The 16,248-nt window shown below is 40.7% G+C and overlaps 1 protein-coding gene across 1 annotated transcript; it reads right to left on the bottom strand.

The window, feature by feature from the left end:
• spring1 (SREBF pathway regulator in golgi 1) lies at positions 1 to 15,470 on the bottom strand. The gene is made up of 5 exons (XM_061894331.1): positions 14,958 to 15,470; positions 9,064 to 9,220; positions 8,833 to 8,984; positions 3,299 to 3,412; positions 1 to 684 (listed from the first exon to the last, which is right to left on the bottom strand). The coding sequence occupies exons 1-5, from the start codon at positions 15,051 to 15,053 to the stop codon at positions 601 to 603; spliced, it is 603 nt and encodes a 200-aa protein (XP_061750315.1). The 5' UTR covers positions 15,054 to 15,470; the 3' UTR covers positions 1 to 600.
• Between the last annotated feature and the right edge of the window lie 778 nt (positions 15,471 to 16,248).

Below are 16,248 nucleotides of genomic sequence, written 5' to 3'. Positions count from 1 at the left end.
TTTTTTTTAAGGTGTTTTCAAAAAGTTTTATTATTATCATTATCAAACCAAAAAATCTTTGCGAGAAACTGTTTAAATCGGGGATTGGATTCCTGGTCGAATCGTCACCGCAGGAACTGGATGGAGTCATTAGGTGTCTAAAGATTAGCTTCTGGACTCTGACACGTACTTACTATCATTTGAAAATGCAACTACTGGACATTTCATTCAAAGAAAGTTCCAGTCTTTGCTTCTAAAGGCTCACCACCAGTCAAGAAGACGCCGTCTCCGGACCCGCCATGCTAATGCTAACGACAAAGCCGTGTTGCCCGCCCAGACCCAGAATGGGTCTTCACTTGTCAACCAGACGGCCCTGTGCAAAGTTAGGAAAAGGGATGAGTTTTTGCGGAAGCGAGCCACAAGAACATGACCTTGGCGGAGGTGGGAGGGACTTGAAGTGGTGACATGTGCTAAACAAAAAGGGAGCTGCCTGCGACCTGATGGTCATCACGGATGACTGGATGGACGTGTTTGATGCACTTATGAAGTGTAAATACTCATCGAAGATAAAAATATGTACAGTGTTTGTGTCTGGATGTCCGCCGGGGCAAAGTCCGACTCTTAGACCACAAGGAGTTCTGGAGGACTCTCTCCGTAGCAGTACTTGGCTTGAGGGTTCCGGTACGTGTTCTCGTGTTGGACACTCTGCAAGACACCAGTGTGTGCTGATCAGACAAAACCACAAATTAAATACATTTAGTCAAAAATCATGTTGTTTCAACATTGAATTGGAGTTGGAAAATATTGGTTGGTAAAGGACCGGATTTCAACGGTCAAATCAACGTCATAACCTGACATTGAATCAACGTTGTCAAAAATCCCGTTGTTTCAACGTTATGTTTATGTTGTAGAATATTGGTTGGAAAATGACCAAAATTCAACAGTCAAATCGTCAAAACCCAAAATTGAATACATTTAGTCAAAAATCATGTTGTTTCAACATTGAATTGGAGTTGGAAAATATTGGTTGGAAAATGACCAAATATCAACGGTCAAATCAACATTACCACCTGCATTGGATCAACGTTGTCAAAAAACACGTTCTTTCAACGTTGTATTTGTGTTGGAAAATTATATTTGGGAAATGACCAAATTTCAGGGGTCAAATCAACGTCGGAACCCAACATTGATTAAATGTCTTAAAAAGCATGTTGTTTCAACGTTGTATTTGTGTAGTAAAATATTGGTTGGAAAAAATGACCAAAATTCAACGGTCAAATCAACGTCAAAACCTAACATTGAATAGATGCTGTCAAAAATCCTGTTGTTTCAACATTATGTTTGTGTAGTAGAATATTGGTTGGAAAATGACCAAATTTCAACGGTCAAATCAACGTCACAACCTGACAAAAATAAAACGTCAAAAAAACACGTTGTTTCAACATTGTATTTGTGTTGGAAAATTATATTTGGGAAATGACCAAATTTCAGGGGTCTAATCAACGTCGGAACCCAACATTGATTAAAGGTCGTCAAAAATCCCGTTGTTTCAACGTTATGTTTGTGTTGTAGAATATTGGTTGGAAAATGACCAAAATTCAACAGTCAAATCAACGTCAAAACCCAAAATTGAATACATTTAGTCAAAAATCATGTTGTTTCAACGTTGTATTGGAGTTGGAAAATATTGGTTGGAAAATGACCAAAATTCAACAGTCAAATCAACGTCAAAACCCAAAATTGAATACATTTAGTCAAAAATCATGTTGTTTCAACGTTGTATTGGAGTTGGAAAATATTGGTTCGAAAATGACCAAATTTCAGTGGTCAAATCAACGTCACAACCTGACAAAAATAAAACGTCAAAAAAACACGTTGTTTCAACATTGTATTTGTGTTGGAAAATTATATTTGGGAAATGACCAAATTTCAGGGATCAAATCAACATCGGAACCCAACATTGATTAAAGGTCGTCAAAAAGCATGTTGTTTCAACGTTGTATTTGTGTTGTAAAATATTGGTTGGAAAAAAATGACCAAAATTCAACGGTCAAATCAACGTCAAAACCTGACATTGAATAGATGTCGTCAAAAATCCTGTTGTTTCAACATTATGTTTGTGTAGTAGAATATTGGTAGGAAAATGACCAAAATTCAATGGTCAAATCAACGTCACAACCTGACATTGAATCAACTTTGTCAAAAATCATGTTGTTTCAACGTTGTATTGGAGTTGGAAAATATTGGTTGGAAAATGACCAAATCAATGTCACAACCTGACATTGAATCAACTTTGTCAAAAATCATGTTGTTTCAACGTTGTATTGGAATTGGAAAATGTTGGTTGGTAAATGACCAAATTTCAATGGTCAAATCAACGTCACAACCTGACAGAAATAAAACGTTGTCAAAAACCACGTTGTTTCAACATTGTATTTGTGATGGAAAATTATATTTGGGAAATGACCAAAATTCAACAGTCAAATCAACGTCGGAACCAAACATTGATTAATGGTCATCAAAAAGCATATTGTTTCAACGTTGTATTTGTGTTGTAAAATATTAGTTGGAAAAAAATGACCAAAATTCAACGGTCAAATCAACGTCAAAACCCAACATTGAATAAATGTCGTCAAAAATCCCGTTGTTTCAACGTTATGTTTGTGTTGTACGATATTGGTTGGAAAATGACCAAAATTCAACGGTCAAATCAACGGCAAAACCCAACATTAAATACATTTGGTCAAAAATCCTGTTGTTTCAACGTTGTATTGGAGTTGGAAAATATTGGTTGGAAAATGACCAAATTTCAATGGTCAAATCAACGTCACAACATGACATTGAATAAACGTTGTCAAAAAGCATTTTGTTTCAACGTTGTGTTTGTCTTGTAGAATATTGGTTGGTAAATGACCAAATTTCAATGGTCAAATCAACATCACAACCTGACATTGAATAAAAGTCGTCAAAAAGTATGTTGTTTCAACGTTATGTATGAGTTGCTCAACGTCAGGTCCTAACTCAATGTTGTTTTCATGTCTTGTGCCTGCTGGGATTTGAAAAGCGCGACAACAATGGGACAAAACCCCGCTTGACTTGCTGTACTCGTACATTTGATGGTTTGTAGTGTGGATACATTTCAGTTTCATTTGTGTCACTTTCCCCTCATGTCAGTGAGCATTTGTGCTTCCCCCCAGAAGGGAACCATCAGTTTTATCCACGTCCGTACAAGGACACCTGTGAGACCTCTATGCAGGTCAGCGTGGACCATGATTTGTGGACTGGGGACTATTCAGGACCAATGAGGCATTGGACTTACTTGCGAGGATGTACGACACTTGGCCAGGCACAGCTCAAAGATGTCCTCCACGGCAACAAAGAGGTTCTGGAAGCCCTCGGCGGCGCGGTTCAGGAAGCGCTCCAGGAGAGGTTGCTGAAGATGAGATGAAAACGCTTCATGGTCAGAGTTATCTAAGTACTGGCAGAGCAGCAAGACTCCGATGTAACGATTAGCGCCATTGATGCTATCGACATTTAAAACTGAAACTAGCGTAAAACCATGATAGATAGACGCACTTCCTGAAGAAGCAAATGCTAATCGCAGGGCAGCCGCATAGCACCACCACTCTCAGTCCACCTGTGACCATGTCGTCGATCCGCCTCCACAAGCCCGGCGTTACTATCACATGCAAATAAACGGCACAACCTCTCGGGCGTCAAAGTATTTCTGGGTAAGCTAATGAAACCCAAGTTGCTCCCAATCCTGCGTCGTCGGTGAATACAAAAACAGCGTCAAAGCCCCTAATCGCTACCTAGTAGCTAGCACCCATAGTGACGCTAATTGCTAACTAGCAGATAGCGCCCATAGTCCCGTTAATCACAGGGTAGCAGATAGCGCCCATAGTGCCGTTAATCACAAGGTAGCAGATAGCGCCCATAGTGCCGTTAATCACAGGGTAGCAGATAGCGCCCATAGTGCCGTTAATCACAGGGTAGCAGATAGCGCCCATAGTGCCGTTAATCACTAGGTAGCAGATAGCGCCCATAGTGCCGTTAATCACTAGGTAGCAGATAGCGCCCATAGTGCCGTTAATCACAGGGTAGCAGATAGCGCCCATAGTGCCGTTAATCACAGGGTAGCAGATAGCGCCCATAGTGCCGTTAATCACAGGGTAGCAGATAGCGCCCATAGTGCCGTTAATCACAGGGTAGCAGATAGCGCCCATAGTGCCGTTAATCACAGGGTAGCAGATAGCGCCCATAGTGCCGTTAATCACAGGGTAGCAGATAGCGCCCATAGTGCCGTTAATCACAGGGTAGCAGATAGCGCCCATAGTGCCGTTAATCACAGGGTAGCAGATAGCGACCATAGTGCCGTTAATCACAGGGTAGCAGATAGCGCCCATAGTGCCGTTAATCACAGGGTAGCAGATAGCGCCCATAGTGCCGTTAATCATAGGGGTGGCAGATAGCGCCCATAGTGCCGTTAATCACAGGGTAGCAGATAGCGACCATAGTGCCGTTAATCATAGGGGTGGCAGATAGCGCCCATAGTGCCGTTAATCACAGGGTAGCAGATAGCGACCATAGTGCCGTTAATCACAGGGTAGCAGATAGCGCCCATAGTGCCGTTAATCACAGGGTAGCAGATAGCGGCCATAGTGCCGTTAATCACAGGGTAGCAGATAGCGCCCATAGTGCCGTTAATCACAGTGTGGCAGATAGCGCCCATAGTGCCGTTAATCACTAGGTAGCAGATAGCGCCCATAGTGCCGTTAATCACAGGGTAGCAGATAGCGCCCATAGTGCCGTTAATCACAGGGTAGCAGATAGCGCCCATAGTGCCGTTAATCACAGGGTAGCAGATAGCGCCCATAGTGCCGTTAATCACAGGGTAGCAGATAGCGCCCATAGTGCCGTTAATCACAGGGTAGCTGATAGCGCCCATAGTGCCGTTAATCACAGGCAGATAGCGCCCATAGTGCCGTTAATCACAGGGTAGCAGATAGCGCCCATAGTGCCGTTAATCACAGGGTAGCAGATAGCGCCCATAGTGCCGTTAATCACAGGGTAGCAGATAGCGCCCATAGTGCCGGTAATCACACGGTAGCAGATAGCGCCCATAGTGCCGTTAATCATAGGGGTGGCAGATAGCGCCCATAGTGCCGTTAATCACAGGGTAGCAGATAGCGCCCATAGTGCCGTTAATCACTAGGTAGCAGATAGCGCCCATAGTGCCGTTAATCACTAGGTAGCAGATAGCGCCCATAGTGCCGTTAATCACGGGGTAGCAGATAGCGCCCATAGTGCCGTTAATCACGGGGTAGCAGATAGCGCCCATAGTGCCAAAATGGATACATGGATGATACAGCAGAGGATTGGGAGAATGTCATGTGGTCAGATGAAACAAAAATAGAACTTTTTGGTATAAACTCAACTCGTCGTGTTTGGAGGAAGAAGAATAATCAGTTGCATCCCAAGAACACCATACCTACTGTGAAGCATGGGGGTGGAAACATCATGATTTGGGGCTGTTTTTCTGCTAAGGGGACAGGACGATTGATCCGTGTTAAAGGGGAACATTATCACCAAACCTATGTAAGCGTCAATATATACCTTGATGTTGCAGAAAAAAGATCACGTACTTTTTTAACCGATTCCCGAACTCTAAATGGGTGAATTTTGGTGAATTAAACGCCTTTCTGTTTATCGGTCTTGTAGCGATGACGTCAGAACGTAACGTCACCGAGGTAACACACTCGCCATTTTCATTTTCACATTACAAACACCGGGTCTCAGCTGTTATTTTCCGTTTTTTCCGACTATTTTTTGGAACCTTGGAGACATCATGCCTCGTGGGTGTGTTGTCGGAGGGTGTAACAACACTAACAGGGAGGGATTCAAGTTGCACCACTGGCAAGAAATGTGCCGCCAGACCCCCATTGAATTCGCCAGAGTGTCTGCGGGCGATGCTAAGACAGACATGGCACAGAGATGTATGGATAACCTGCAGATGCATTTTCAACGATTACGTCAACCAAATCACAAAGATGAGTTTTGTTGATGTTGTTGACTTATTTGCTAATCACACATATTTGGTCGCAGCATGACTGCCAGCTAATTGATGCTAACATGCTATGCTAATCGATGCTAACATGCTAGTTACGCTAGCTGTATGTACATTTAAAACTAGATACCCACATTTAATGCGAAACAAACACTTACCAATCGACAGATTTAAGTTGCTCCGGTGTCACAAGATGCGAAAGTCCTGATCGTTTGGTCCGCACATTTTACCGGCGATGCTAATAAGGCAGCCGTGCTATGGGCCACTTCATTAGGTACACCCACGCTATGGCCGAATAGCGTCAATTTGCTCAATAGCTTCAGTTTTCTTCTTCAATTTCGTTTTCGCTATCTGCCTCCATACACCGACCATCTGTTTCAATACATGCCTACTCTGTTGAATCGCTTAAGCCGCTGAAATCCGAGTCTGAATCCGAGCTCATGTCGCTATATCTTGCTGTGGTAACCGCCATGTTGTTTGTATTGGCAGCACTGTATGACGTCACAGGGAAATGGACAGTCGCATCGCAAATAGCGAAAATCAAGAACTTTAAAGCTTTTTTTAGGGATATTCCGGGACCGGTAAAATTTTGAAAAAAAATTCGAAAACTAAAACAAGGCACTGGGAACTGATTTTTATTGTTTTTAACCCTTTTGAAATTGTGATAATGTTCCCCTTTAAGGAAAGATTGAATGGGGCCATGTATCGTGAGATTTTGAGCCAAAACCTCCTTCCGTCAGTGAGAGCTTTGAATGCTTGACCAAATCCTTATTTTCCACCATCATTTACAAAATAAATTCTTTAAAATTCCTACAATGTGAATTCCTGGATTTTTTTTTTTCACATTCTGTCTCTCACAGTATGATGAAAATGACAGACCTCTGTCATCATTTTAAGTGGGAGAACTTGCACAATCGGAATCAGCACCTCCAAGTCCGAGTCCATGGTTCTCGCCCGGAAAAGGGTGGAGTGCCATCTCCGGGTTGGGGAGGAGACCCTGCCCCAAGTGGAGGAGTTCAAGTACCTAGGAGTCTTGTTCACGAGTGAGGGAAGAGTGGATGGTGAGATCGACAGGCGGATCGGTGCGGCGTCTTCAGTTAATCACCGATCCGTTGTGGTGAAGAAGGAGCTGAGCCGGAAGGCAAAGCTCTCAATTTCCCGGGTGATCTACGTTCCCATCCTCACCTATGGTCATGAGCTTTGGGTCATGACCGAAAGGATAAGATCACGGGTACAAGCGGCCCAAATGAGTTTGGGTCTCTCCCTTAGAGATAGGGTGAGAAGCTCTGCCATCCGGGAGGAACTCAAAGTAAAGCCGCTGCTCCTCCACATGGAGAGGAGCCAGATGAGGTGGTTTGGGCATCTGGTCAGGATGCCACCCGAACGCCTCCCTAGGGAGGTGTTTAGGGCACGTCCAACCGGTAGGAGGCCACGGGGAAGACCCAGGACACGTTGGGAAGACTATGTCTCCCGGCTGGCCTGGGAACGCCTCGGGATCCCCCGGGAAGAGCTAGACCAAGTGGCTGGGGAGAGGGAAGTCTGGGCTTCCCTGCTTAGGCTGTTGCCCCCGCGACCCGACCTCGGATAAGCGGAAGAAGATGGATGGATGAAATTGTGATAATGTTCCCCTTTAAGTAAAGATTGAATGGGGCCATGTATCGTGAGATTTTGAGCCAAAACCTCCTTCCGTCAGTGAGAGCTTTGAATGGTTGACCAAATCCTTATTTTCCACCATCATTTCCAAAATAAATTCTTTAAAATTCCTACAATGTGAATTCCTGGATTTTTTTTTTCCACATTCTGTCTCTCACAGTATGATGAAAATTACAGACCTCCGTCATCATTTTAAGTGGGAGAACTTGCACAATCGGAATGAGAATCAGCACCTCCAAGTCCGAGTCCATGGTTCTCGCCCGGAGAAGGGTGGAGTGCCATCTCCGGGTTGGGGAGGAGACCCTGCCCCAAGTGGAGGAGTTCAAGTACCTCGGAGGGGGAAGAGTGGATGGTGAGATCGACAGGCAGATCGGTGCGGCGTCTTCAGTAATGCAGACGTTGTATCGATCCGTTGTGGTGAAGAAGGAGCTGAGCCGGAAGGCAAAGCTCTCAATTTACCGGTCGATCTACGTTCCCATCCTCACCTATGGTCATGAACTTTGGGTCATGACCGAAAGGATAAGATCACGGGTACAAGCGGCCCAAATGAGTTTGGGTCTCTCCCTTAGAGATAGGGTGAGAAGCTCTGCCATCCGGGAGGAACTCAAAGTAAAGCCGCTGCTCCTCCACATGGAGAGGAGCCAGATGAGGTGGTTCGGGCATCTGGTCAGGATGCCACCCCAACGGTGTTTAGGGCACGTCCAACCGGTAGGAGGCCACGGGGAAGACCCAGGACACGTTGGGAAGACTATGTCTCCCGGCTGGCCTGGGAACGCCTCGGGATCCCCCGGGAAGAGCTAGACGAAGTGGTTGGGGAGAGGGAAGTCTGGGTTTCCCTGCTTAGGCTGTTGCCCCCGCGACCCGACCTCGGATAAGCGGAAGATGATGGATGGATGGATGAACATGCACAATCGGTGGATGACTAAATACTTTCTTGCCCCACTGTATCACGTGAGCAAGTTCTACCAACGTGGCGTCCAACCGACACTTTACGGAACAAAACGGCAGAAGGACTCCAAAAAAAAAAAAAAAAAATCCAGCGAGACCTGAGCAAATCTCGTGAGAATTCAGCGAGGCGAGCATCTTCGGTGTGATGCCAGCAGAGAAGAGGGCGACACGAATGATGGCGTTACCTTGTCGGGCCTCAGGCAACAAGACACGCAGTACTCGTAGACGCTGCAGCAGCCGTTGGCCAGGCAGCTTTTGCAGAAGTGCTGCCGCGTGCTGGGAGCGTTGACGTTGCAGCAGCCGTTCACCAGCAAGTCTTTCCTCTCACACACGTAACCTTGAAGAGAACATAAACATCCTCGTTAGAGTCCGGGTGGCGAGGTCGTTCCCCCCGCCATAACGGAGCCGGCGCTCACCCAGCTCGTCCGTCAGCAGCGTCTTGCCCTGGATGGAGTTTCTGCACTGGCTCATCTGCCGGCTGCTGTTGCCCAGGTTGAAGCGAACCTTCCATGGGATGCGATGGTCCGAGTCTCTAACCTCCAACAGCGTGCGGTCCCGTATGGTCCGCTCTTCCTGCGCCACACACACACACACAGTGAATAAACAGTATCGCTTCGATACCAACACATAAAACATACATCCATCGCTGCTTTTTTCAGTATCATTAGTACCAATTTTTCTCGGCAATAAAAAACACAATCAACAGAAAGTAAACAACTACTGACAGTAATTAGCTGCATAATAGTTTGGAAAAACTATTGATTGAAGCTTTTCAATTGGACAAAAGCTTCGATCAATGGTTTAATGATTGAAATAAACATTTCTACCACCTAAAAGATAAAACAAGTTGACTAGAAGGAAACGGATAGTAAAAGATGGTAAATAATTAAAAAGGTAATAAGTAATAGGAGTGAAATAAAGGTAAAAGAAGGCAAAATAATGTGGAAAAAGTTAAATGAAGAAAAAATTAGGTAAATCGAAAGGAAAAAGAAGGTAAACAATGGTAAATAAAATATAAATGACAGATTTTAAAAGCTAAAATAAAGTAAATAGAAGATAAAAGTAGGATATAGAGGACAAATAAGGTAACTAGAGAGTAAAAAGGGTAAAACTAAAGTTAAATAGAAAGTAAAAGCAGGTAAATAAAGAGGCGAAAGGAGAAATATAGAAGGTCAGATAAAATAAAACAAGGTAAACAACGGTCAAAGAAAGTAACAAAAGGTACAAGTAGTTAAATAGAAGATACAAAACTTTTTAAGAAAAGCAGTGAAAAAGTTAAATACAATAAATAGGAGGTAAAATAAGTTCAATAGAAAATAATAGAAAGTAAATAAAAGGTGCAACCTAAAAAAGAAGGTAAAAGAAGTAAAAGGTAAAAAATAAAATAAAAGGTAAAATATGTTAAACAGAGGATAAAAAGTAAAATAAAATAAAACAAGGTAAATAACGTTCAAAGAAAGTAATAAAAGGTACAAGTAGTTAAAGAGAAGATAAATAAAGGGTAAATAACTTAAATAGAAGGTAAAATAAGTCAATCAAAGGAAAAAGAAGGTAAACAATGGTAAATAAAATATAAATGACAGATTTTAAAAGCTAAAATAAAGTAAATAGAAGATAAAAGTAGGATATAAATGGCAAATAAGGTAACTAGAGAGTAAAAAGGGTAAAACTAAAGTTAAATAGAAAGTAAAAGCAGGTAAATAAAGAGGCGAAAGGAGAAATATAGAAGGTCAAATAAAATAAAACAAGGTAAACAACGGTCAAAGAAAGTAACAAAAGGTAGAAGTAGTTAAATAGAAGATACAAAACTTTTTTAAAAAAGCATTGAAAAAGTTAAATAGGAGGTAAATACAATAAATAGGAGAAAGGAGAAATATAGAAGGTCAAATAAAATAAAACAAGGTAAACAACGGTCAAAGAAAGTAATAAAAGGTACAAGTAGTTAAATAGAAGATACAAAACTTTTTTTAAAAAAAGCATTGAAAAAGTTAAATAGGAGGTATATACAATAAATAGAAGGTAAAATATGTTAAATAGAAAATAGTAGAACGTAAATAAAAGGTGCAACCTAAAAAAGGAGGTAAAAGAAGTCAAGTAAAAGGTCAAATAAAATAAGACAAGGTAAACAACGGTCAAAGAAAGTAATAAAAGGTACAAGTAGTTAGAGGATACAAAACTTTTTTAAAAAAGCATTGAAAAAGTTAAATAGGAGGTAAATACAATAAATAGAAGGTCAAATAAGTTAAATAGAAAATAGTAGAAAATAAATAAAAGGTGCAACCTAAAAAAGGAGGTAAAAGAAGTAAAGTAGAAGGTGAAATAAAATAAAACAAGGTAAACAACGGTCAAAGAAAGTAACAAAAGGTAGAAGTAGTTAAATAGAAGATACAAAACTTTTTAAAAAAGCAGTGAAAAAGTTAAATACAATAAATAGGAGGTAAAATAAGTTAAATAGAAAATAGTAGAAAGTAAATAAAAGGTGCAACCTAAAAAAGAAGGTAAAAGAAGTAAAAGGTAAAAAATAAAATAAAAGGTAAAATATGTTAAACAGAGGATAAAAAGTAAAATAAAATAAAACAAGGTAAATAACGTTCAAAGAAAGTAATAAAAGGAACAAGTTGTCAAAGAGAAGATAAATAAAGGGTAAATAACTTAAATAGAAGGTAAAATAAGTCAATCAAATGAAAAAGAAGGTAAACAATGGTAAATAAAATATAAATGACAGATTTTAAAAGCTAAAATAAAGTAAATAGAAGATAAAAGTAGGATATAAAGGGCAAATAAGGTAACTAAAGAGTAAAAAAGGTAAAACTAAAGTTAACTAGAAAGTAAAAGCAGGTAAATAAAGAGGCGAAAGGAGAAATATAGAAGGTCAAATAAAATAAAACAAGGTAAACAACGGTCAAAGAAAGTAACAAAAGGTAGAAGTAGTTAAATAGAAGATACAAAACTTTTTTAAAAAAGCATTGAAAAAGTTAAATAGGAGGTAAATACAATAAATAGAAGGTCAAATAAGTTAAATAGAAAATAGTAGAAAGTAAATAAAAGGTGCAACCTAAAAAAGAAGTTAAAAGAAGTAAAGTAAAAGGTAAAAAATAAAAAGGTCAAATATGTTAAACAGAGGATGAAAAAGTAAAATAAAATAAAACAGGGTAAATAACATTCAAAGAAAGTAATACAAGGTACAAGTAGTTAAAGAGAAGGTAAATAAAGGGTAAATAAGTTAAATAGAAGGTCATTAAGTTAAGTAGAAGGTAAAATGTTTAATAAAAGTTCAAAAAAGTGAAAATAGAAAATAAAAGAAAGTAGATAAAAGGTACAAACTAAAAAAGAAGATAGAAGTAAAGTAAAAGGTAAAAAATAAAATAAAAGGTCAAATATGTTAAATAGGAGATTTAAAAAAAAAGTAAAATAACATGTAAAATAAAAAGGTAAAAAGTTGTATAGAAGGTAAATAAAAGGTTAAAAAAAGGAAAAAAGAAAGTAAATGAAAGCTTGAACAATGAATATAGAAGGTAAACAAGGTAAATGTTGGTCAAAGAAGGTAAATCCATACATGTTTCTTTATTTCAACTATTGTACCTGAAATACACATCGAGGCTATAAAGTGTGTTTTATCCCATTACTCGAACAAACTACTCGATTACTAAAGTAATCACTAACTGCAGCGATAAAAAAAGAACAACCAGAAAATGTCACAACATATGTCAGCAGCCAAATTAAGGAACTTATTCTAATGTGTGGTGTGGGGTTGTTTTTCAGGAGTTGGGCTTGGCCCCTCTGTTCCAGTGAAACAAACTTCGAATGCTCCAGGATACCAAAACATGTTGGACAAATTCCATGCTCCTAACCTCGTGGGAACAGTTTGGCGCGGGCCCCCAACATGACTGTGCACCAGTGCACAAAGCAAGGTCCATAAAGACACGGATGACATTGTGGATGAACTTGACTGGCCTGCACAGAGTCCTGACCTGAACCCGACAGAACACTTTTGCGATGAATTATAACGGAGACTGCGAGCCAGGCCTGCTCGACCAACATCATCAATGCGCTTTTGGGGAAAATGGCGTAAAATTCCTAAAAACACACACTCCGCAACCTTGTGGACAGCCTTCCCAGAAGTGTTGAAGATGTAATAGCTGCAAAAGGTCATATTGAACCCTACGGGTTAGGAATGTGATGGCACTTCAAGTTCATATGTGAGTCAAGTCAAAACCTTAAAACTCATCTGTATACTCTAGCCTTTAAATAGACCTCCTTTTTAGACCAGTTGATCTGCCGCTTCTTTTCTTTTTTCTCCTATGTCCCACCCTCCCTTGTGGAGGGGGTCCGGTCCGATGACCATGGATGAAGTACTGGCTGTCCAGAGTCGAGACCCAGGATGGACCGCTCGCCTGTGTATCGGTTGAGGACATCTCTACGCTGCTGATCCGCCTCCGCTTGAGATGGTTTCCTGTGGACGGGACTCTCGCTGCTGTCTTGGATCCGCTTTGAACTGAACTCTCGCGGCTGTGTTGGAGCCACTATGGATTGAACTTTCACAGTATCATGTTAGACCCGCTCGACATCCATTGCTTTCGGTCCCCTAGAGGGGTGGGGGGTTGCCCACATCTGAGGTCCTCTCCAAGGTTTCTCATAGTAAGCATTGTCACTGGCGTCCCACTGGATGTGAATTCTCCCTGCCCACTGGGTGTGAGTTTTCCTTGCCCTTTTGTGGGTTCTTCCGAGGATGTTGTAGTCGTAATGATTTGTGCAGTCCTTTGAGACATTTGTGATTTGGGGCTATATAAATAAACATTGATTGATTGATTGATATTCTATCCTATCCGAGGTGGCCAAATTCTTTTGGCAATACAGTGCATATTTACATCATCTCTAGTGGGACACGTGGTTTTAAAGTGGATCGTCCTGCTAGACACTGACCTCTATTTAATAATACAACTCTAACATTTGACAACCAAACAATAAAACAAGGCGACTCGGTAAAGAATCTGGGTATTATCTTCCACCCAACTCTCTCCTTTGAGGCACACATTAAAAGCGTTACTAAAACGGCCTTCTTTTATCTACGTAATATCGCTAAAATTCGCTCCATTTTGTCCACTAAAGACGCTGAGATCATTATCCATGCGTTTGTTACGTCTCGTCTCGATTACTGTAACATATTATTTTTGGGTCTCCCCATGTCTAGCATTAAAAGATTACAGTTGGTACAAAATGCGGCTGCTAGACTTTTGACAAGAACAAGAAAGTTTGATCACATTACGCCTGTACTGTATATACCTTTATATACATATATACATACATATATACCTATACTGTATATACCTTTATATACATATATACATACATATATACCTGTACTGTATATACCTTTATATACATATATACATACATATATACCTATACTGTATATACCTTTATATACATATATACATACATATATACCTATAATGGCTCACCTGCACTGGCTTCCTGTGCACTTAAGATGTGACTTTAAGGTTTTACTACTTACGTATAAAATACTACACGGTCTAGCTCCATCCTATCTTGCCGATTGTATTGTACCATATGTCCCGGCAAGAAATCTGCCTTCAAAAGACTCCGGCTTATTAGTGATTCCTAGAGCCCAAAAAAAGTCTGCGGGCTATAGAGCGTTTTCCGTTCGGGCTCCAGTACTCTGGAATGCCCTCCCGGTAACAGTTCGAGATGCTACCTCAGTAGAAGCATTGAAGTCTCACCTTAAAACTCATTTGTATACTAATGCCTTTAAATAGAACCCCTTTTTAGACCAGTTGATCTGCCGTTTATTTTCTTTTTCTCCTATGTCCCCCCCTCTGGTCCGGTCCTGTGGCCATGGATGAAGTACTGGCTGTCCAGAGTCGGGACCCAGGATGGACCGCTCGACTGTGTATCGGTTGGGGACATCTCTGCACTGCTGATCTTCCACCGCTTGGGACGGGTTCCTGCTGGCTCCACTATGGACTGGACTCTCGCTACTATATTGGATCCACTTTGGTCTGGATTCTCACGGTTATGTTGGATCCACTATGGATTGGACTTTCACAATATCATGTTAGATCCGCTCGACATCCATCGCCTACGGTCCCCTGGGGCTGTGGGGTTGCCCACATATGGGTCCTCTCCAAGGTTTCTCATAGTCATCATTGTCGACGTCCCACTGGGGTGAGTTTTTCCTTGCCCTTATGTGGGCCTACCGAGGATGTTGTTGTGGTTTGTGCAGCCATTTGAGACACTTGTGATTTAGGGCTATATAAATAAACATTGATTGATTGATCGTGTTGTGTACCTGTTTGAGTGTGCTGGTGAGGAAGTAGATGAGCGACAGCCCGAAGACGACCCCCAGCACCCAGCGCTTCCTCAGCAGCCGCCGCAGGAGCATCATGACCCGGCTAGGACTTGGACGCCACACCGCTGTAGCACATCCACGCTCCCGGTGCACACTTGTGTCTCAGCAGCGTGCGCTGAAGCTGGCTTGCAAAACACTGATGTGACACATGACATGACTCCATATTAACCCATCCTGCTTCACAAATGTGCACATTTAAGCAGCTTTTCCCCGAACTAAGCGATGACTCGGGGCCTGTTGTTAGCCTGTTGTTAGCCTGCTAGCTAAACATTTACAAACACGCTCAAATGTCTTTGAAACCCAACGACTAAAAAAAATAAAATAAAAATGCTTACGATAAAGCGGTTTTGTAACAAAACCAAATGTTACATATAACTTAATAAACAACTATAATGTGTTAATAACGCCGGCGTACACGATCCCGGACAACAGTAATTGGTCGCTACGTGATTACGTCACCGCGGAAGTTGCCAGTATTTTTTTTTAAAATATATATTTATTTTTTAATTTTATGAACCTTTATTTATAAATTGCAACATTTAAAAACGATTCAGAAATAATAACCATTTTCACAGCTTTTTGGTAGTAAGTCATAACTGTGATTCGGCGTAACGTGATTGCGTCATCCCGGAAGTTGTCAGGCATTTTCTTTAAAATATTCATTTATTTTTGAATTTTATGAACCTTTATTTATAAATTGCAACATATAAAACAATTGGCAATTAATAATAATCGTTTTCACAGCTTTCTGGTTGTAAGTAATACATAGAATACATACAATTTTATATTTATTTTATGTTATTTATTTTTTATTTTTTATTATTATTTTTTTGGCTAAGCACCGTGTGACTTGTTGAAGGATGGACTAGCAAAGTAAGATTGTTATCGTACGGCAAACTGTCCAACTCTGCATGTGACAGTAAACAATCTTGAATCTTATATCTTGAATAGAATAATACATAATGTTGGATATAGAGAACATACAAACCCTTTATTTATTGAGCCAAAAATATTAAAGCTTGATGATTTGGTAAAATTGCAAACAGCTAAAATGATGTACAAAGCAATTTATAACCTACTACCAAAGAATGTACAACAATTCTTTTCAACTAAAGAGGAGAAATACAACCTTAGAGGAAAATGTAATTTAAAACATTGGTATGCACGTACAACACTTAAAACCTTTAGCATATCAGTATGTGGAATTAAATTCTGGAATGGATTAAGTAAA

The sequence above is a fragment of the Nerophis ophidion genome, linkage group LG01 (assembly GCF_033978795.1).
Source record: "Nerophis ophidion isolate RoL-2023_Sa linkage group LG01, RoL_Noph_v1.0, whole genome shotgun sequence".
In the NCBI taxonomy this organism is placed as follows: domain Eukaryota; kingdom Metazoa; phylum Chordata; class Actinopteri; order Syngnathiformes; family Syngnathidae; genus Nerophis; species Nerophis ophidion.
The sequence above is the reverse complement of the archived record's forward strand: the minus strand, read 5'-3'. Positions and strand labels throughout refer to the sequence as shown.